The sequence below is a fragment of the Ochlerotatus camptorhynchus genome, unplaced genomic scaffold, assembly GCF_037179485.1.
Source record: "Ochlerotatus camptorhynchus isolate MF236.1 unplaced genomic scaffold, CSIRO-AGI_Acam_v1.1 ptg000524l, whole genome shotgun sequence".
NCBI classification, from domain to species: Eukaryota; Metazoa; Arthropoda; class Insecta; order Diptera; family Culicidae; genus Ochlerotatus; species Ochlerotatus camptorhynchus.
In genome coordinates, this window is record NW_027041008.1 from 13,617 (window position 1) to 34,871 (window position 21,255).

The 21,255-nt window shown below is 39.7% G+C and overlaps 1 protein-coding gene across 1 annotated transcript; it reads left to right on the forward strand.

The window, feature by feature from the left end:
• The first annotated feature begins 503 nt into the window (after positions 1-503).
• LOC135712957 (uncharacterized) lies at positions 504-19,921 on the forward strand. The gene is made up of 9 exons (XM_065236057.1): positions 504-561; positions 3,181-3,428; positions 3,755-3,900; positions 3,969-4,059; positions 18,107-18,310; positions 18,369-18,530; positions 18,652-18,769; positions 19,462-19,580; positions 19,637-19,921. Exons 1-9 carry the CDS (start codon positions 504-506, stop codon positions 19,919-19,921), a joined length of 1,431 nt encoding a protein of 476 aa, XP_065092129.1.
• Positions 19,922-21,255: the final 1,334 nt, after the last annotated feature.

Genomic DNA, 21,255 nt, shown 5'->3' on the forward strand with positions numbered 1-21,255 from the left:
AATATTCCTGAAAATACTTATGAACAATAAAAGTCCTGCAATGCTTGTGAAAATACACTTACTTTCCGTCATCTTTGAAACCCTTAAGGTTCAGCGCGTGCAGTTTTCTTGTAACATACTGAATAATAATAATACTGTACACACTTAAACAGAGATCCTGAGTTCGGTAAAAAAAATTACCGTTTTAGATCGGTAATCCTAAAAATTACAGATGTTTCGGTATTTTCTCGCTCTATTGCTGAAAACTGTAAATAAAATTACCGAATTTCGGTAACTTCATTTCAATTCAACGAAAACGGTAAAAAAATTACCGGCAGATTTGTAAATCAGCTTCATCACTGACTTCGGTGAAATATTTTACTGAAGTTTCGGTAAACAAACCGTTCCATTACCGAGTTCGGTAATTTTCACAGCGAGAAACGTCAAATTCGCCATATTGTGATTTTCGACCTTCTTAAAAAAAGTTTGTAAGTGGAAACTGGTGAAAAATTAAAAGTGCAATGATGGAGGCTATTATGGATCAGCTGCAACACCAAGACAAGCGAATCGTAGATATTTTCCGTAAGTAATGATATTTCAATATCTAAATAAATACCCATTGTTACAGATGGCCGATGCTTGTTTTTTCTGTCGGTTGCAAGTTCCAGGTTATGTTACCGGACTGCACCGACACATCAACGACCATATAAAAAAGAAAGATTTTATACCGGCAAACACAATTTTTGATTGTACATATCAGAAATGTGATGCAAGATATGGAAACTTCTATTCTTTAAAACGCCATATCATTGAGAAGCATCCACTTGTAAGCTTTGTTCCAGTCGGCAGTACTACGAAGGGAAACGATCTACTCGGGGAAACTCTTTTCATCGGCCATGAAATGCCTACTCAATGCGATGAAGCAAGTTCTACCCGTGAATCAGAGACATCAATGAATGAACTCAAAAAAATTATTCATCTGAGTATTTGTCGTATGACCTCAGACGTTGGACTGCCACAAACTAAAATTTCTGAGTTCATAAAACTTTGCGAAGTAATCGTACAGCACATTTGCAACTACTTGGAAAACGAAACATTGCGTTTTATCAATTCCCATGTCGAAGTTTTTTCTCCAGAAGTTGAAATTGCTCTTCGGAACAAATTTAAACTGGTTCAGCTGTTCAACAAAGTCAATACCTTCCCTAAACAGTCCAAATACCTAAAGGAGCTCGCGGTTTCGACACCTATCCCTAGAGAAATTCTCTTGAATCGTCGAGAGGATGTGCGACACGTAAACGCAATTCCAAAAAAGATTCTGGTGAACGAAACGGCGTCATACATCAGTATCATAGACAGCTTGAAATTTATTCTACGTGATCCCAAAACAAGAAAGTTGTTGAAAGAAACTGATATGGATGCGGCGAAGACTCATTGCGTTAATGAATACAGCTCTTTTCGATCAGGCCAAACGTTTAATGACAAAGCAATATTTCTGGATTATCCTGATACGGTTAGAATCAGTCTCTATCAGGACGATGTAGAGTTGGGAAACGCATTCAGCTCGAGAGCGGGTATAAACAAGATTTCGAATTTCAGCTTCAAGATTCAGAATTTTCCCGATAAGTGGAACAGTTCACCTCGAACAGTATTTCCACTTGTATATTGTACTACTGTTGACGCGAAAAAACAAGGATACCGAAAAATATTGCAACCTCTTATTGCTGATTTGAAACGACTAGAAGAAGGTATTGATGTTTATTATGGTCAGGAGAGATATGTCATACGAGCTGTGGTTACAATTTTCTGTGGGGACACATTAGCAGCTCATGAGATTTTTGGTTTGCTTGGACCAAGTGCAAAATATTTCTGCCGAATCTGTAAAATTTCGAGACAAGAATTCCATGAAAATCCATTACAAGAATTTCCTGGACGAAATCGCGATTGGTATGAACAACAGCTTGAAAATGTTCGAAACGGTTCAATTACCCCTAAAGAGTGTGGGCTGAAAAATACAGGATGTATTCTTAATGACTTAAAATACTATCACATCACAGACAACTTCTGCCTAGATAGTATGCATGACCTAGCGGAAGGCGTGGTTCCATTAGCCCTACAACTGGTCCTTGCACGATATTGTAAGCGAAATGATTTAAAAATGAACACCAAATACGTTAATAATCGTATTAATACATTTTCGTATGGGTACTCGGATCGTTGTAATAAGCCCTCTCCTAATTTCACGGACGAGATGATCAAATACCCTGCTAAACACAGGATGCGACAAACATCATCTCAATCACTTTTGCTACTACGCGCTTTTCCGTTCTTGTTTGGCCATCTGGTTCCTGAGGAATGTGAGTTGATGAAAATGATTGGCCACCTTATCAATATTGTTCGAATAATAGTGTCACCGGTTGTATCGGAAAACTTGCTATTCCAACTGGAAGAACACATTGAATTCTTTGAACAAATATTTTACGCTAATTTCGAACGACGTATAAATAAGCTGCATCATCTGAAGCATTATACAACTTGTATTCGCAAAAGTGGAGCAATGAAGCAATTCAACTGTTTACAGTTCGAACAAACAAATAAAGTTTTAAAAACTCAAGCAAACACATGTAGGAATTTCAAAAATATTTGTTCGAGCTTAGCTAAAAGACAATGTTTCAAAATGATTGTCAATGTCCTCGATAACCCATGGCACGATAATATCAAATTCTGTTCCGGAAAGCTCGTGCCACGATCTGATTGCTTGAGTGAACAATATCTGGATGAGGGCATAGAGTTCGTTTACACTCCAAAAACTGTAACGCTCAACGGAATCGTTTTTAGAAAAAACCAACTGATTGGAATGAAGCAACATAAAAACGAATACTTCCCTACCTATGGCATTATACACGAAATAGTAATATCTGACGGCAAATTATCAGTCCTGCTACGTTTGTGTGAAACAAACTCGTACAATGAATTTTTCGAAGCTTACGAAGTTGAAGTGAGCAGAAAACATGAATTAACACCCTTTGAAGAATGCTTCACCCATGCTGTATTTTCATTTTGGTCCCCATATGGAAGTACAACAAAATACATTTCGCGTCGATTTTATAATCGCGATAATTAATAGACATCTATCTGTAATTATCATTATTTATTATTAACTACAACTGTTGATCATATTAAAATATTATCATATTTTTCTAGGAAAAGAAGAAATCGACGACATAGAAACTTTTCTCTCTTTGGACGAAAATGATTTCACTCGACTTAAAATGACTACCAAAATGATTAAGATTGTCCAAAAACTACAAAATCATCTCCAAGACTGCAACGAAGAATGGATCGTTGAAGAAGTAGAGATATCTCCGACCAATACGCAAACTGTCAATGCTGATGATACACCACAAAACGTTGATCCTAACGATCCGTACAAAGGCATAAGCTTGGACAATGTGAGTATTCAACGTGTTAGCTGTTCATACAAAGCAGACATTGTAGTTGAGGTATACCGGAGTAAGTAAAACCGTGGGGTAAGTGGGTAAAGCTATTGTAAATTTGAATGTTTAAATGGAAAACTCAACAAAGCCAATGTCATCAGCAGATTACGTCATTGGCTCTCTAAAGTTTTTCGTTTTATCGTACCCACACTTAAGCATTCAGGTTTACAAAAAGCTTTACCAATTTACCCTACGGTCTAACTTTTCTAGGTCAAAATGTGTTTAAATTCTATGCTTAAACTTATGTCACTATATTTCATTACTTTTTTAATGTATTCCAGGTGATTGATATTGACACCATCTTTGAGAAAACTAATGAAGGAATCACCATCATGGAGGTATTGAAAGAAGGATTGCGACCAAAAGAATCTACATTCAAAAAAATTAATGACATGCTATGCGACTGCTTGAAATCCGTGTATGGTTGGTAAGTAAATGTGACATATTTTTGCTTGTATGTCTACTGAAAATGAATTTTGTTATTTTTCTTCCTAGTCGCCCCAACCGTTTCTACAAAGACCAGATTGCCATTTCCCTTGTGAAATCCTATCCAATTCTTGCAGCCAAGGATGCGAAAGTTCCGCAGGTACCGTTAAACAATGTTAAATGGGACAAGAGAAACCTATGTATAGGTGATACGCCAATGAAATATTAAGAAGTGCACCTAATAACTTTAATATTATTGGTACAGTTGAAAACCCGGAAATGTTGTGTTTGATGTACAGAACAAGAGTAAAATTGAATGTCACGTGTGGGTTTTTCCGGTGTCTAACTTGACCGACAATAATCATCAAGTGTTCGGTTGTGTACATTTTTCACGGTATCAAACAACACTCCCACGCAATTAGATGCAACATGTAACATTCATCTCGCTTTTTAAAATTTTCGGATAATGCTTATTGTAATTCTAAATGCATTCTATATGACGTCTTCAAAGCGTGATCAGAATGCATCATTATATCGCGTTCATTTGGTGCCCTTGGTGAACTTAATCTTCATGAGTCTATGCACTGAACATCCATGAAAATTTGTCGCAATCGTACCTGCATTTGTTAGTTCACTAATGATGAGAAATCCGCAACAAATTAATACAACTTTGGGTGTAGTACTTTACGCAATATTATATATGGAATGCATGACTGGTTGTGGGTGGCAACTTATTTTCATCTATCAAGCGTTCACCACTTAGGGTACTGCCATATACACACGACGCGCGACGCATTTGACATTACATTTGCCCACTAACCCGAATAGAAATTTACATTAGCCCAACGTTTGATTTTGATGTCTACATCAGCATCAAAATCAAATGTATGCCTGATGTCAAACATTAGGAAACATTATGATTTAGTTGTATTTAAGCAACGTTACATGGTGTATACATCAGAAATTTTGGAACAAAATTTTGCCATTCTAATGTCGGTCTGACGTCAAAAATTTCAATCTATTGACATTAGAACCAAACGTTTTAAGGATGTTTTCAGATGTACAAAACGTTAGAACTAAACGTTGTTCGGATGTTTTTAAATGTAAACGTTTTCTGATGTTTTCTAATGTAGATGTTTCCTGATGTTAGAAACAAACGTTTTTGGATGTTTTCAGATGTAAAAAACGTTAGAACTAAACGTTTTTCGGATGTTTTTATATGTAAACGTTTTCTGATGTTTTCTAATGTAGAGGTTTCCTGATGTTAGAATCAAACGTTTTTTGGTTGTTTTCGGATGTAAAAAACGTTAGAACTAAACGTTGTTCGGATGTTTTTATATATAAATGTATTCTGATGTTTTCTAACGTAGATGCCTCCCGATGCTGGAACCAAACTTTTTTGGATGTTTTCGGATGTACACAACGTTAGAACTAAACGTTGTTCGGATGTTTTCATTTGTTCTTCGTGTTTGTTGTTCTCTGATGTTTTCAGATGTACAAAACGTTTAAAGTAAACGTTGTTTGAATGTTTTCAAATGTAGATGTTTACTAATGTTTTTAGATATACAAAACACTAGAATCTTACTTTTCAAATGCTTTCAATTATATTTACAACACATTAGAATTAGAAACATGATCGTGTAAACACTACACACGCTTGTTGTTAGATTACATCATAAAAATGCGTACATAACAGTCAATGCTGAAGCTCCCGTTTCCCACCAGTCAGTTAACTGACCTTAGCTAACCTAATATCATTGCGGCAATTCTCTATGCGGCAGGGTAACTATGCCATTAGCGCGCTAAGAGTTGTTAGACCACTGACATAGGCGCCAATTTGTAGGTGACGAGGCACTTGGTGACATTACAGCGAGCTTGACGATTGTTGCAGCATTTTTTTTAGCAAACTACCAGTTAAGGTGTGTAGTGTTTACAAGATCTTGTTTCTAGCTCTAATACTTTGTACAATTGAAAGCATTGGAAAAGTTAATTCTCATGTTTTGCAACCGAAACCATCAGAAAACATAAAATTGTACAAAAAAAAACATCCATTCTGGTAGACTATCTCTTAAATGCATACAGAATAGCCATTGCTTAAGCTCCCGTTTCCCACCAGTCAGTTAACTGACCTTAGCTAACCTAATATCATTGTGGCAACTCTCTATGCGGCAGGGGAACTATGCCATTAGCGCGCTAAGAGTTGTTAGACCACTGACATAGGCGCCTATTCGTGGGTGACGAGGCACTTGGTGACATTACAGCGAGCTTGGCGATTGTTATAGCATTTTTGAGTGAACTACCAGACAATCATGACAATGTGATCGCTGCGCCTCCAGATCTCCCTTTAAATCGACCCACTGTGCCAATTTGTCAATAATGCATGACACTTTGGACGGGGTTGCTGGCTTGTTTGGTCCACTGTTCGGATATACAAGTGGCAAGCCTTCCCCTTCACGGATCGCTCCAAAAATTGCTGCAAACGAACTGCAAATATATAATAAACAAAATTATTGTGCATGAAAAATATGACAATGGACAGCACTGGGAGTTTTCGAACGACGCGTGCTTAGGACCATCTTTGGCAGAGGGTATATGAAAATGGTGAATGGAGTAGAAGAATCTAGATAGACCTGGAATTAGGGCGTAACAGCCTTTGTAAACAATGGCTTCTCTTGTTGATTTCTCGGAATTTAAGACACGCCTACACAAACCAACATATCCATCGGGTAGTAGAAGTCTTTCTCTAATCGATGGTGATGTCGATTCGCCTGGGAGAGCCATGACTTCCGCGAAATCATCGAGAGAAGTCATTGATTACAAAAGCTCACGCAGAAAAAACACTGAGGCGTAAATTAACAAAATATTTTGTTATTATTTAATACGAAATTTATATTTGCTTCAGTTCACTAAAAAGATTCAAATGAATGCAGAAGTTCATTTAAATCAAACCAATAAAATTGTTTAAAGCTGTTTTCATTGTTATAACTAAATAATTTTTAAGTGCACGTTTCAAACTGTCAGTCTATATCGACATCGTTGCAGTTTATAGTTAAAAAGTTCCTCCTTATGGAAAAGCTTCCTTTAAACTTTGATCTTCAAAAGTAAGTTTTAGTTTTAAATATAATGTCGATTAATAAAGTTTCTCGATTAACTTGCATTTACAATTTCAGCGCTGACGTGCGATAGGGCGAAATAAGGCTACACTGACATCGACGGATTCATTCTTTGGCGCTGCATATGCAGTACCTCCTGTGTCTCACCGAACTGCGAGGAACAGAATCTAGCCAACTTCAACCTACGACTGATTCCGGAAATTCAACAGAACCATTCCTTGTTGAAGCAGCATCGTCACCATCAGCAGCTCAGTGGCAGCCGAGTTAGCAGCAGAATCGCTTCAAAATTACCACCAACAATAACATCACGGTGCACATAAATCGACATCCTGGTGCACATCAAGACACACAAGGACAACACGTTCTACAACTCATTCACGCAGCAAATGGTGCACCGGAATAGGCTAATTGATAAATAATTAAATAAATAAATAAATAAAAAATATTGCTTTATTTTTCAATAAAGACTAGCTAACCTAACCTGGCGATTTAAATAAATTTGATTCTGAAACAATAAAAATAATGTTTCAAGCTAATTAAAAACGTTAATTACTTTAAATAATGCTTCAAGTTGATGCAAGCAAACATTTTTTTTGAATCAATAAAAACAGATGTTCCATTCAATAAACATTGAAGTATTATTTCAACTCAATGTTTCGTTGAATTACTCCATCAATTTTATTGATCTATATTCTATTCAAAATTTTGTTAAAAATGAAACGGATTTTGTTTGGTTGAACTATGTTTTTTTCTGCGTGCTGTTACCTAGTTCTAGCTCTATTTAGGAATGAACCACGAACTGGCGTAACTTTATGGCGAACCCAATATCCAGAAAGTCGCTAAAAGTGGAAGGGTACAATGGGCGGGACACGTTGTAAGAATGCCGGACAACAATCCCGCAAAAATGGCGTTTTACTCAAATCCGGCCGGTACAAGACGCAGAAAAGTACAGTGTGCTAGGTGGTTAGACCAAGTGGAGCAAGATGTAGGAAGTGTGGGACGCTCGAGAAATTGGAGACAAGCAGCCAGGGACCGAGTTAGTTGGCGCAACTTGTTATACAGGTTAGGTTCCGAGGGACGTCGGATCAGCAAAAGTAAAGTAAGTATACAGACAAACAGACATAACACTCGCAAGATGTTCATCGAACAAGCATTTATCGGTCAATTTAAAAGTATCAAAGTTGGTAGTACCGCCACCTGTGGCGCGCATAGTCAATTCCCTTGCGTTTGACGTTTCCACACTACCGCCATCTGTTCAGCGTACTACCCACCACAGTGTACTCAACAGAGGGCGGTAATGTTTTAACGACGATGTTTTACAGTGAGAAATATTCAATGTGTTATGTCTGTTTGTCTGTGGTAAGTATCTTATACGTTGGCTAAATTGTTATCCAAACTGCCTAAAAGTTCGAAGAAATAGTTATTAGATAGTACAGAATTCTAAATTGGCATTATTTATGAAAAATTTACATTAGAATTCTTAAATCTCAGTCTTTCCCTGATTGCGAACCACACTTTAAATTTTATATAAACTTGCGACCCATCTTGTGTACCATCATAAGGCTTGATGAAACTTATTCCGCCCGGAAACATGTTTTTTCGGAATTATGAAGTCATTATAGGGTTAACTACCCCATTTTCGGCCTATTAAGCACAACCCGCACTTAGTCCTTCTTTATCTAGCGCAGTTTAGCACCAAACGGAATGTTATTATTACTGATGGCTTCCAAATTTATTTACCTTTCCGTATGTACCGTAAGATTTGATAAAGAGAAACCAATCGTTGAGATATTGTCAAAAGTCTAACACTGCTTCTTGACGCCAAACTCGGTCTACGGATTCTAAACTCGTCATAGCGCATTGAAACGCAATTGAAACGCCAATGAATTCACTTCGGCCTATCGGATGAAGATTAAACATTGTAATAATCATTGTATGTAGTCTACACTGGCTTGACGAAATGGAAATAAAGAATAAAGAATGAAGATAAACATTGATTCGGTCGGAGCGCTTCTTTTGTTTTTGGGAATAATGGGTGCAAACCTTCATATCACGTGTTCTCATTGACTTCGTTCCGTAGCTTATTAACTAAAGTATCGTACCAAATGCATAATTGAATTGACGAACTCTGAAATAATGGATTTCTATTGAAGTTTTCTGCTCGATAGGCCCAAAACGGGCGATTAGGCCGAAGTAGTTCTCTACCCTACGTTATTATGACATTTTGTATTTTTAAGATACAAGAGGACGTTGCACAGTGGTTGAAATCGTCGTTTTTGCGCGCTTAATTAATAACATCTTTATTTTGATATTTAGGGCTATGGTGTCTTCTGAGAAGTTTATCAATAAATGTATGCGCTTCTTTTGGGCTTTTCAGCACAAGGATTAATCCCCCTTAAAGTGAGATAGAAAATTTATTTTTTTCAATTTTACAATATACAGGGTTGGTGTCTTAACAAAAGTTCGAGGAATCATTCTTTTAAATAACTTTGTCGAAGACACCTAAACCGTAACTTGCTCACTTTTGGAGATATGGTACGTTATTTGTCGACAACCCCTTAAAAGTGGTTTTTTAATCATAACTTTTTTGTTATAACTTTTTCGACTTTAAGATTTTCTAGAAAGTTATAGACAACGCTAAAATACAAAACTTTGTGCAATATAGCAACCTTGTAGTTTTTCAAATTAAAAAGTTATTAAGGTTTTTATTGTTTTTTTGGCCATTTTTTATGTACTTGTAACTCAATGTGGTGCAAAATGGTGCAAGTTATCAACCATGCATGTGAAACTACAAGTAATTTACTTTAAGATGATGGCAAAACTCTTAGACTGTAAGCGACTGTAAGATATGTTTAGTGTAAAAGCAATTAATCACATTATAGTCATTCTCAACCACGTACCCAGTGTTACTTCATTTTTTTTAATATGTGTGAGTGAGATCATGCCTACATGTATAATATTGATATGGTTGTCGTGGTGACAGTGTTCTATTGTTTATCTAGTGGTTCAAGCTTGAGTATTTGACTACACACAAATGGCTTCTACAGGTACGTTTTATTAACTTTATTGAATTTTTTGTGAAAGTTATGTGATGAAACATTTTTGAATAAATTTTTATTCCTATAGTTGAAATAGAAAAACGACATCTGTTTTCAATATGGAAAGCAGCAGGAAGATATTTATCAACCAAAAATCACAGCGTGTTCAAAGAGGTGCTCAAATATTATTTGATTGATTCCGACATTATGCCGGAAGTTGCGGTGGAGGTTGCAAAGTACACAAAAGTTTTTTGTGATGCTTTTCAAAAACTGTGGCTTAAATATAACCGTTCAGCATGCAAGGTGTTGCATAACCATGTTGAATTTTTCGATAAACCGTTTAAGCTTCCTGCAAGTATCCTGAACATGCTTCCTTCATCATCAACAAGTGCCCAAATCGGTCGTAAACCAATTCCTTTCGACAAATGCAGTGAATCAACAAAGAGAAGAAAAACAGCGGCCACGCGTGAAAATCATCCAGTGGAAGAACTTGTGTTTGCAACGCAAATAAAACTTCGCGAATCAGGACAAAAACATGCTGCTGACATTCTTAAAGAGGCTACGCAGACAAGTCCATCGCGGGCAAGAAGGATTGCTAAAGCATGGGAAAAATCATCAAATCATCCATTGTATGAGTACAGTGATGCTAAAGCTTTGGCATTATTAATAGATGCAAAGTTATCTAAGGCACAGTACATACAAATTCAATCGGGAGCGAAAGATCTAAACGCAAATATATATCCACCATATCATCGCATCCTAGAAGCCAAAAAAAGCTGCTATCCCGATGAGGACTATATAGCAGTCAGCGACACGTGTGTGGAAGTCAAATTGCAACAATTGTTGGACCATACTTCGGAACGAATCATTGATGCTAATGAGGAAAATTTGGACAACTATTCAGATGAGGAGCTTCTAGACATCAAATTGACGGTTAAGTGGGGGATGGATGGCAGCTCTGGAAATCCGGAATACAACCAAAGATTTGAAAATGACGATGGTTCAAAAAGTGAAGCGAACATATTCATCACCTCACTAGTTCCAATAGTTGCGGAAACAAACGGGAAGTATTTTTTTTGTAATCCTCGGCCATCATCGACTCGGTTATGCATATAAGAATACAAATGATTTCTGAAACTACTGAACTTGCTGTTCTAGAGAAAAACTATATTGAACAACAAATTGAGAAGCTATTGCCAACTAAAATCACGAAATACGGACGTGACATGCGTATTCAGTATTGCATGTTACTAACTATGGTAGACGGGAAGATATGTTCTGCGCTAACAGGTACAAAATCGTCACAAAGGTGTTTTATTTGCTTAGCGAAACCGACCGATATAAACGACATTGATAGAGTTCGACAACTAAAAGAAGCTGAGTCAGCATTCCAGTACGGATTATCACCACTGCACGCGTGGATAAGATTTTTTGAATATTTTATCCATGTTGCATATAAACTTGAAACGAAGAAATGGCAGTCATTCGTGGATGGCCAAAAAAATTGGAAAAATCGTTTTCAGAGGACGCAAAAAGTCTTCTGAAGAATTTTCATCATGACAGCAAGAATGACAACGAGGATGATAACGAGAATGACAGCGAGAATGAATGAAATAGATAGATTGCGAAATATTTGAATCCAGGAGTTTTTGATTATCAACAGAATAGAAGAAAATGAAAAATTATGAAATGTGCGTACGTATTTTTTACTAAAAATGATTGAATGCACTTACACTAAACATACCTTACAGTCGCTTACAGTCTTAGAGTTTTGCCATCATCTTAAAGTAAATTACTTGTAGTTTCACATGCATGGTTGATAACTTGCACCATTTTGCACCACATTGAGTTAAAAGTACATAAAAAATGGCCAAAAAAACAATAAAAACCTTAATAAATTTTTAATTTGAAAAACTACAGGGTTTCTATGTTACACAAAGTTTTGTATTTTAGTGTTGTCTATAACTTTATAGAACATTTTAAAGTCGAAAAAGTTATAATAAAAAAGTTATGATTAAAAAACCACTTTTAATGGGTTGTCGACAAATAACGTAACAAATCTCCAAAAGTGAGCAAGTTACGGTTTAGGTGTCTTCGACAAAGTTATTCAAAAGAATGATTGTTCGAACTTCTGTTAAGACACCAACCCTGTATATTGTAAAATTGAAAAAATAAGTTTTCTATCTCACTTTAAGGGGGATTAATCCTTGTGCTGAAAAGCCCAAAAGAAGCGCATACATTTATTGATAAACTTCTCAGAAGACACCATAGCCCTAAATATCAAAATAAAGATGTTATTAATTAAGCGCGCAAAAACGACGATTTCAACCACTGTGCGTTGCAAAGGATGAGTTTGACGTATGAAACCTGTGCATTTAGTTTTCAGAGAGTCGCAATCAGCGAATTATTCATTAAATCACTTATGGCTGTAAGCTCCAATCGGTATTATCCTCGGATTAAATCCCGATCAAGAATGTCCGGCTGCTTTGATGTCGACATCAGAGTTATTCAACATCCAAACAGGGACGGTATTAAAAGTTAATCCGAGTTGGAGCTTACCGCCATTATTGCGGCTCTCTGAATCCAATATTAATAGGTTGAAAAAATGGTTTAAAAATGGAACCTAAATCCAAAATTTCATAAATTTTGGTTCACATGAACTATGATAAATCAGTGTTATTACATTTGCAAACATCACCATTTTAGCGGCCCTCGCCATAGAGCGAACTGTCATTCAAAGGATATTAACGTCATCTAATGCAATTTATCGACAATTTAAATCTTGGTTTACAAATCGAGATGAATGTCTATGGGAACGATAAAAATATATTTGTGCTCAGAAAACGAAGCTCGTTCATATGATGTATAAAAATTTGTTTGTTTTTTGAAATTATACAACCCAATTCCAGGTTTTCCACACGAAACGAAAACTAATGGATACGTATTTGGTTTTCCCATCGGGATACGTATTCGGTTTCCCCATCAGGATCCGTATTCGGTTTCCCCATCAGGATCCGTATTCGGTTTCCCCATCAGGATTTGTATTCGGTTTCCCCATTGGGACCCGTATTCGGTTTTCCCATCGGGATCCGTATTCGGTTTCCCCATCGGGATCCGTATTCGGTTTCCCCATTGGGACCCGTATTCGGTTTTCCCATCGGGATCCGTATTCGGTTTCCCCATTGGGACCCGTATTCGGTTTTCCCATCGGGATCCGTATTCGGTTTCCCCATCGGGATCCGTATTCGGTTTCCCCATTGGGACCCGTATTCGGTTTTCCCATCGGGATTCGTATTCGGTTTCCCCATCGGGATCCGTATTCGGTTTCCCCATCGGGATCCGTATTCGGTTTCCCCATTGGGACCCGTATTTGGTTTTCCCATTGGGTTCCGTATTCGGTTTTCCCATCGGGATCCGTATTCGGTTTTCCCATCGGGATCCGTCTACGGAATCTCCATCGGGATCCGTATTCGGTTTCCCCATTGGGACCCGTATTTGGTTTTCCCATCGGGATTCGTATTCGGTTTCCCCATCGGGATCCGTATTCGGTTTCCCCATCGGGATCCGTATTCGGTTTCCCCATTGGGACCCGTATTTGGTTTTCCCATTGGGTTCCGTATTCGGTTTTCCCATCGGGATCCGTATTCGGTTTTCCCATCGGGATCCGTCTACGGAATCTCCATCGGGATCCGTAATCGGTTTCCCCATTGGGACCCGTATTCGGTTTTCCCATCGGGATCCGTATTCGGTTTCCCCGTCGGGATCCGTCTACGAAATCCCCATCGGGATCCGTATTAGGTTTCCCGTTTGGGACCCGTATTTGGTTTTCCCATTGGGATCCGTATTCGGTTTTCCCATCGGGATTCGTATTCGGTTTCCCCATCGGGATCCGTATTCGGTTTCCCCATCGGGATCCGTATTCGGTTTCCCCATTGGGACCCGTATTTGGTTTTCCCATTGGGTTCCGTATTCGGTTTTCCCATCGGGATCCGTATTCGGTTTTCCCATCGGGATCCGTCTACGGAATCTCCATCGGGATCCGTAATCGGTTTCCCCATTGGGACCCGTATTCGGTTTTCCCATCGGGATCCGTATTCGGTTTCCCCGTCGGGATCCGTCTACGAAATCCCCATCGGGATCCGTATTAGGTTTCCCGTTTGGGACCCGTATTTGGTTTTCCCATTGGGATCCGTATTCGGTTTTCCCATCGGGATTCGTATTCGGTTTCCCCATCGGGATCCGTATTCGGTTTTCCCATCGGGATCCGTATTCGGTTTCCCCATTGGGACCCGTATTTGGTTTTCCCATTGGGATCCGTATTCGGTTTTCCCATCGGTATCCGTATTCGGTTTCCTTATCGGGATCCGTATTCGGTTTCCCAGTCGAGATCCGTCTACGGAATCCCCATCGGGATCCGTATTCGGTTTCCCGATTGGGACCCGTATTTGGTTTTCCCATTGGGATCCGTCTACGAAATCCCCATCGGGATCCGTATTAGGTTTCCCGTTTGGGACCCGTATTTGGTTTTCCCATTGGGATCCGTATTCGGTTTTCCCATCGGGATCCGTATTCGGTTTCCCCATTGGGTTCCGTATTCGGTTTTCCCATCGGGATCCGTATTCGGTTTCTTCATCGGGATCCGTATTCGGTTTCCCCGTCGGGATCCGTCTACGGAATCCCCATCGGGATCCGTATTCGGTTTCCCCATTGGGACCCGTATTTGGTTTTCCCATTGGGATCCGTATTCGGTTTTCCTATCTGGATCCGTATTCGGTTTCCCCATCGGGATCCGTATTCGGTTTCCCCATCGGGATCCGTCTACGGAATCCCCATCGGGATCCGTAATCGGTTTCCCCATTGGGACCCGTATTCGGTTTTCCCATTGGGATCCGTATTCGGTTTCCCCATCGGGATCCGTCTACGGAATCCCCATCGGGATCCGTATTCGGTTTCCCCATTGGGACCCGTATTCGGTTTTCCCATCGGGATTCGTATTCGGTTTCCCCATCGGGATCCGTATTCGGTTTCCCCATCGGGATCCGTATTCGGTTTCCCAGTCGAGATCCGTCTACGGAATCCCCATCGGGATCCGTATTCGGTTTCCCGATTGGGACCCGTATTTGGTTTTCCCATTGGGATCCGTCTACGAAATCCCCATCGGGATCCGTATTCGGTTTCCCGATTGGGACCCGTATTCGGTTTCCCCATTGGGACCCGTATTTGGTTTTCCCATTGGGTTCCGTATTCGGTTTTCCCATCGGGATCCGTATTCGGTTTTCCCATCGGGATCCGTCTACGGAATCTCCATCGGGATCCGTAATCGGTTTCCCCATTGGGACCCGTATTCGGTTTTCCCATCGGGATCCGTATTCGGTTTCCCGATTGGGACCCGTATTTGGTTTTCCCATTGGGATCCGTATTCGGTTTTCCTATCTGGATCCGTATTCGGTTTCCCCATCGGGATCCGTATTCGGTTTCCCCATCGGGATCCGTCTACAGAATCCCCATCGGGATCCGTAATCGGTTTCCCCATTGGGACCCGTATTCGGTTTTCCCATCGGGATCCGTATTCGGTTTCCCCATCGGGATCCGTCTACAGAATCCCCATCGGGATCCGTAATCGGTTTCCCCATTGGGACCCGTATTCGGTTTTCCCATCGGGATTCGTATTCGGTTTCCCCATCGGGATCCGTATTCGGTTTCCCCATCGGGATCCGTATTCGGTTTCCCAGTCGAGATCCGTCTACGGAATCCCCATCGGGATCCGTATTCGGTTTCCCGATTGGGACCCGTATTTGGTTTTCCCATTGGGATCCGTCTACGAAATCCCCATCGGGATCCGTATTCGGTTTCCCCATCGGGATCCGTATTAGGTTTCCCCATTGGGACCCGTATTCGGTTTTCCCATCGGGATCCGTATTCGGTTTCCCCGTCGGGATCCGTCTGCGGAATCCCCCTCGGGATCCGTATTCGGTTTCCCGATTGGGACCCGTATTTGGTTTTCCCATTGGGATCCGTATTCGGTTTTCCCATCAAGATCCGTATTCGGTTTCCCCATTAGGTTCCGTATTCGGTTTTCCCATTGGGATCCGTATTCGGTTTCCCCATCGGGATCCGTATTCGGTTTCCCCGTCGGGATCCGTCTACGGAGTCCCCATCGGGATCCGTATTCGGTTTCCCGATTGGGACCCGTATTTGGTTTTCCCATTGGGATCCGTATTCGGTTTTCCCATCGGGATCCGTATTCGGTTTCCCCATCGGGATCCGTATTCGGTTTCCCAGTCGAGATCCGTCTACGGAATCCCCATCGGGATCCGTATTCGGTTTCCCGATTGGGACCCGTATTTGGTTTTCCCATTGGGATCCGTATTCGGTTTTCCCATCAGGATCCGTATTCGGTTTCCCCATTAGGTTCCGTATTCGGTTTTCCCATCGGGATCCGTATTCGGTTTCCCCATCGGGATCCGTATTCGGTTTCCCCGTCGGGATCCGTCTACGGAATCCCCATCGGGATCCGTATTCGGTTTCCCGATTGGGACCCGTATTTGGTTTTCCCATTGGGATCCGTATTCGGTTTTCCCATCGGGATCCGTATTCGGTTTCCCCATCGGGATCCGTATTCGGTTTCCCCATCGGGATCCGTCTACGGAATCCCCATCGGGATCCGTAATCGGTTTCCCCATTGGGACCCGTATTCGGTTTTCACATCGGGATCCGTATTCGGTTTTCCCATCGGGATCCGTATTCGGTTTCCCCATCGGGATCCGTCTACGGAATCCCCATCGGGATCCGTATTCGGTTTCCCCATTGGGACCCGTATTCGGTTTTCCCATCGGGATCCGTATTCGGTTTCCCCATCGGGATCCGTCTACGGAATCCACATCGGGCTCCGTTTACGGAACCCGTCATCGGGCTTGTAGCTTTTAGTAACCTAAACCTAACCTGCAGTATGTCGAGAGATCTGGCTGCAAACTCCCCGCCCGGGATCCAGCTTCGGATTCCCTACCGGGATTCGGCTTGGGACTGGTACTTTCCTAAAAAAAAAACATAATTACATTACATTAAATTAATAAATTCACATTTACTTACCAGAAAAACATTGCATCGCCACCAAAACTCGCGACGGACACATTTTCGGCACTTTCCCGGGCTAATTCGTAAACAAATCAAACTTTTCCCACTGCGAAAAAAACTGTACACGGCCAATGAGATCAACGCAAATTTGAGTACAGTGTACTCAATATCGAAAAAGTGCAGGATGAGTAAATTTGCCGCATGTTTTCCTGTGGAAAACCTCAAAAATCTGCCCTAAAATAAGGAAAATTTACGAGAATCCAGAGAATCCAATCTTTGCTTTTCTCATATTCGGAACATGAGGGAAATTAATTCAAAACTGAGTTCCTGCACTTTTTGCGATTTATGAGTGAACTAACCTCAAATTTGGGTCGTTCTCATTCGCCGTGTAGTGCTGACTCAGGACAAAACAAACTTTGCATGCGGCGAGAGACCGAGGGACAACAATGTACATCGTGATGAACTTTGATTCTAATGTAACGTTTGGTTCTGTTGTCATTGGATGTATTCTGATGTTTTATGCGTGCAACAAATTACATCGTGATGATGTTTGATTCTAATGTAACGCTAGGTTCTGTTGTCATTGGATGTATTCTGATGTTTTATGCGTGCAACAAATTACATCGTGATGAAGTTTGATTCTAATGTAACGTTAGGTTCTGTTGTCATTGGATGTATTCTGATGTTTTATGCGTGCAACAAATTACATCGTGATGATGTTTGATTCTAATGTAACGTTAGGTTCTGTTGTCATTGGATGTATTCTGATGTCAAATTTTACATCGTCAAGACGTTTGATTCTGATGTAACGTTTGAGGCTAATGTATTTTTATGTACTTGGACGTCACACTGAAGTCTGAATACATTAAGGTTACAGCAATACACGTTAAAATTTAATGTATTGAAGATGTCTGCTGATGTTTCCTACATTACAATTTCTATTCGGGAAGGCTTGCATATAATAGTAGTATCTTTTATGTAGGCGTTGTGGTTCCATGCTCATGCTAGAGGACCGAATCGACATGCTGGACGCATCCATTACCGTATGGAGTATTTGGCAAGGACCTCTGGAGAACGCGTTATTAAACGTCGGCGTACCGAAGAACAGCAAACTGAACCGCAGGCAATCGTAGGCTCGGATGCTACTCGTACGGAGGATGGGCCTCCTTCCAACATCGAGGAATTGGTAGGCCTAAAAATACAACATGTTGTATAAATGACTTCTAATTTAACAAGGTTTATAGATACTCGAGTTGCAATACATCGTTCCCAATCAACATAATAAACATCGTGTTCTTGAGCTCTGGAAGACTACTTTCTCTAAGCGACAACAATCTCGGGATGCTGATGAATTTCAACAGTACTTGCAAGCTTTTCCTGTTTCTACAGCCTATGATGGTGAATTGGTAGGTACTTTTTTTTTTGCTTTATTAGAGAGATTTTCAGCCTTGGGCTGGTTCATCTCTTATTGGTAGGTACATCCAAACGTGCTTATCACATGTTAAGATAAATAATCAATATTTTCAGATAACATTTGACTTCCAAATTTTGAAACCTGCTGCGACGTCCTTTGCTGACGAGTGGAACAAACTTGAAGGTAGAATTCTGACTGTACATCGAGCAATGTACAGGGAACTCACTAATGGTAATTTTGGCAGTTAGGTGTACACTAGGGAAGAGGAGACAATACGGGGGTGAAAAGGAACCACTTTACTGTCAAACGCGAACCAGCTCATGAGATATCTAGATACACATTTCAAAAGGTCATATCTGCATTGATCGATTCTCTTCATCGACTTTCTCTTCCGTTAATAACTTAGCTACAAAACCTTTCCCTATTGTATTTGACGATTTGGATGCTAGATAAGAATTTTCTTCATCAAACTATGTTGTAAAATTAGCGCGAAATCTGTTTGCATAGCAGTGGTTATCAAAAGAGAAAGTCGATGAACAGAATATTATAGATAGTGCTAGAGATAGAGATAAAAGAGTAAGAAGCCAGTTGCCTCCTCTTCCTCTTAGGGTGTACACTGATATTTCAAGCTGAACATTGCATTAGGTCCTAAGTAACATTGACAGATTCTATTTGTCGACTTTCTTTTTGCATTCCCACGGTCATGTAAAGACATTCCCAGGTATTTTCAGCACAAAAATCGATAAAAGAAGCTTTTATCTAGCATCTAATATGACAAACACATCAAGAAATGGTTATGTGCTCAAGTTATTAATGAAAGAGAAAGTCGATGAAGAGAATCGATCAATGTTACTTAGGACCTAATGCAATGCTCAGCTTGATTTATGTTTTGTTTATAATGTCCATTTTCCTGCCTACTATAGATTTCGTTCGGGCCCTCGCTATTGTGAGATTCAAAAATTCATCGCGTGGTTCCAAACGAGCCAAGACTGATGACGCTGTACTGAACAATCCCCTATCAGGTGTTGTAAAATGGATACAGGTGAGACGTATGGTATAATCAAAATTAGTTGCTTTAATAATATTTTTTTGTTCTAGCCCGAAGATGATTTTCCGCAGGATAGTGGAAGCATTCCACTATTGGTAGTGCGCGGAAATTTCCCTGATGTGACGGATGGATGTGCAGTATGCTGGGGTACCATTGCTATTCCCGTTGGCGACGATCTAAAAACAGCATTTGGGATCTTCATCCAATGCTTCCCTGTTTTCGGTGTAGCACTGAATCCTTCCGACAAAAATTTTTTTTTGTTCATCGGTGGAGCAGTTTTGAACATAAACACATTGACCACAACTGGAGCCAAATTTTTGCATGGATTGCAATAACTGCCAGCGCTACGTGTAAGTTTTGTGCTATTCGATTTACATAAAAAATGTCCGAAAGAATGAAATAAAATAATGACTAAGGAAAAATGTATTTAATTTAAATAATTGATAAAACCAAGAAAACACCTTGAAATAATATTAAAGCGAATTAAATTTGAGTCGGTAAACTTTTTTAAAAATTACAGATCTTTCGGTAATTTTCATTTTCCAAAATTACAGTTCTCCGGTAAAATCAATTACAAACCAAGCTTGTTTTTTCGGTAAACGTTACCGATCGTTCGGTAAATTTGACAGATAGTTTTGCTGATTCAGTTTACAGATTTTTCGGTAATGTTCTCGATTACCGAACACCTTACCGACCGTTCAGCTGTTGAGAATTCGGTAAATGAATTACCGAAGTCGGTAATTTTTTCTAAGTGTGTAAAATACTGATTACTGAAAACTTCAACCGACTCACAACTGGCGACACTAGAGATTCGATACTCGGTAATACAAGGCTGGATACTAGGGATTTTATTGAAATTTGCTTCGTCAGATTATTTTCGGTAAACGATCCGCAGTATTGAAGGTCTTGAATAGTTCTGATCATAATGTCAGTTTTCATACTCTCCGAACCAACGAAATCTAAACGCATAGATTACTTCGATCAAACATTGTGAGAGGAAGTTCATGCTGACGGTTAATATTGATGAAGGAATCTTTGAATAATTAATACCCCGTTCACATTACAGCGTATATCACGTGATATACGCTGTCTTGCAATGAGCACTCATACATCTAGTTTTCACTGGAAATCCTATGTATGAGTGCTCATTGCAAGACAGCCTATATTACGTGATATAGGCTGTAATGTGAACGGGGTATAATTGAAACATTGTTGATTTGGGAATCAAATTTATGTGTTATCTAGTGAATATCATTGAATGGAGCAGCAACAATAATCGTGTGCGCCTACGTCAATAATGCTGTCAAGCTGTGTGGTTTTCTACAAAAATAACATTTTTAACAAAAGAGATGATTGAACATTAAAGCAAAAAAAGTTCGTTCAAAAAAGAGTAAAGTAAGTAAGTAGTAAGTAAGTAAGTAAAATTGAGCTAAAAACCACGATTTTTGAATACCTATCCTGTAATGAAAAATAACTTCCCCTCTAATATTTTAACATGAAAATAATCATCAAAGCACGTAAAATTTGATCACGTCATTTGTTTAAAAAACTGGTTGCCCCAATTTGCAAATTATCCACCAGAATATCGTATGTTTTGAACACATAAACGCTCTTAACTTGTTGCATTTGTATTCTAGAAAGTGGCTTGTTTTGATAAATGAAAAAACTC

Bases quoted from the DNA above. Each gene is read 5' to 3' on its own strand.
- LOC135712957 (XM_065236057.1), top strand. From the start codon at position 504: ATGGAGGCTATTATGGATCAGCTGCAACACCAAGACAAGCGAATCGTA. The intron at 3,429-3,754 runs GTGAGTATTCAA...AATGTATTCCAG, and splicing joins AAGGCATAAGCTTGGACAAT to GTGATTGATATTGACACCAT. The intron at 19,581-19,636 runs GTGAGACGTATG...TTTTTGTTCTAG, and splicing joins GTGTTGTAAAATGGATACAG to CCCGAAGATGATTTTCCGCA.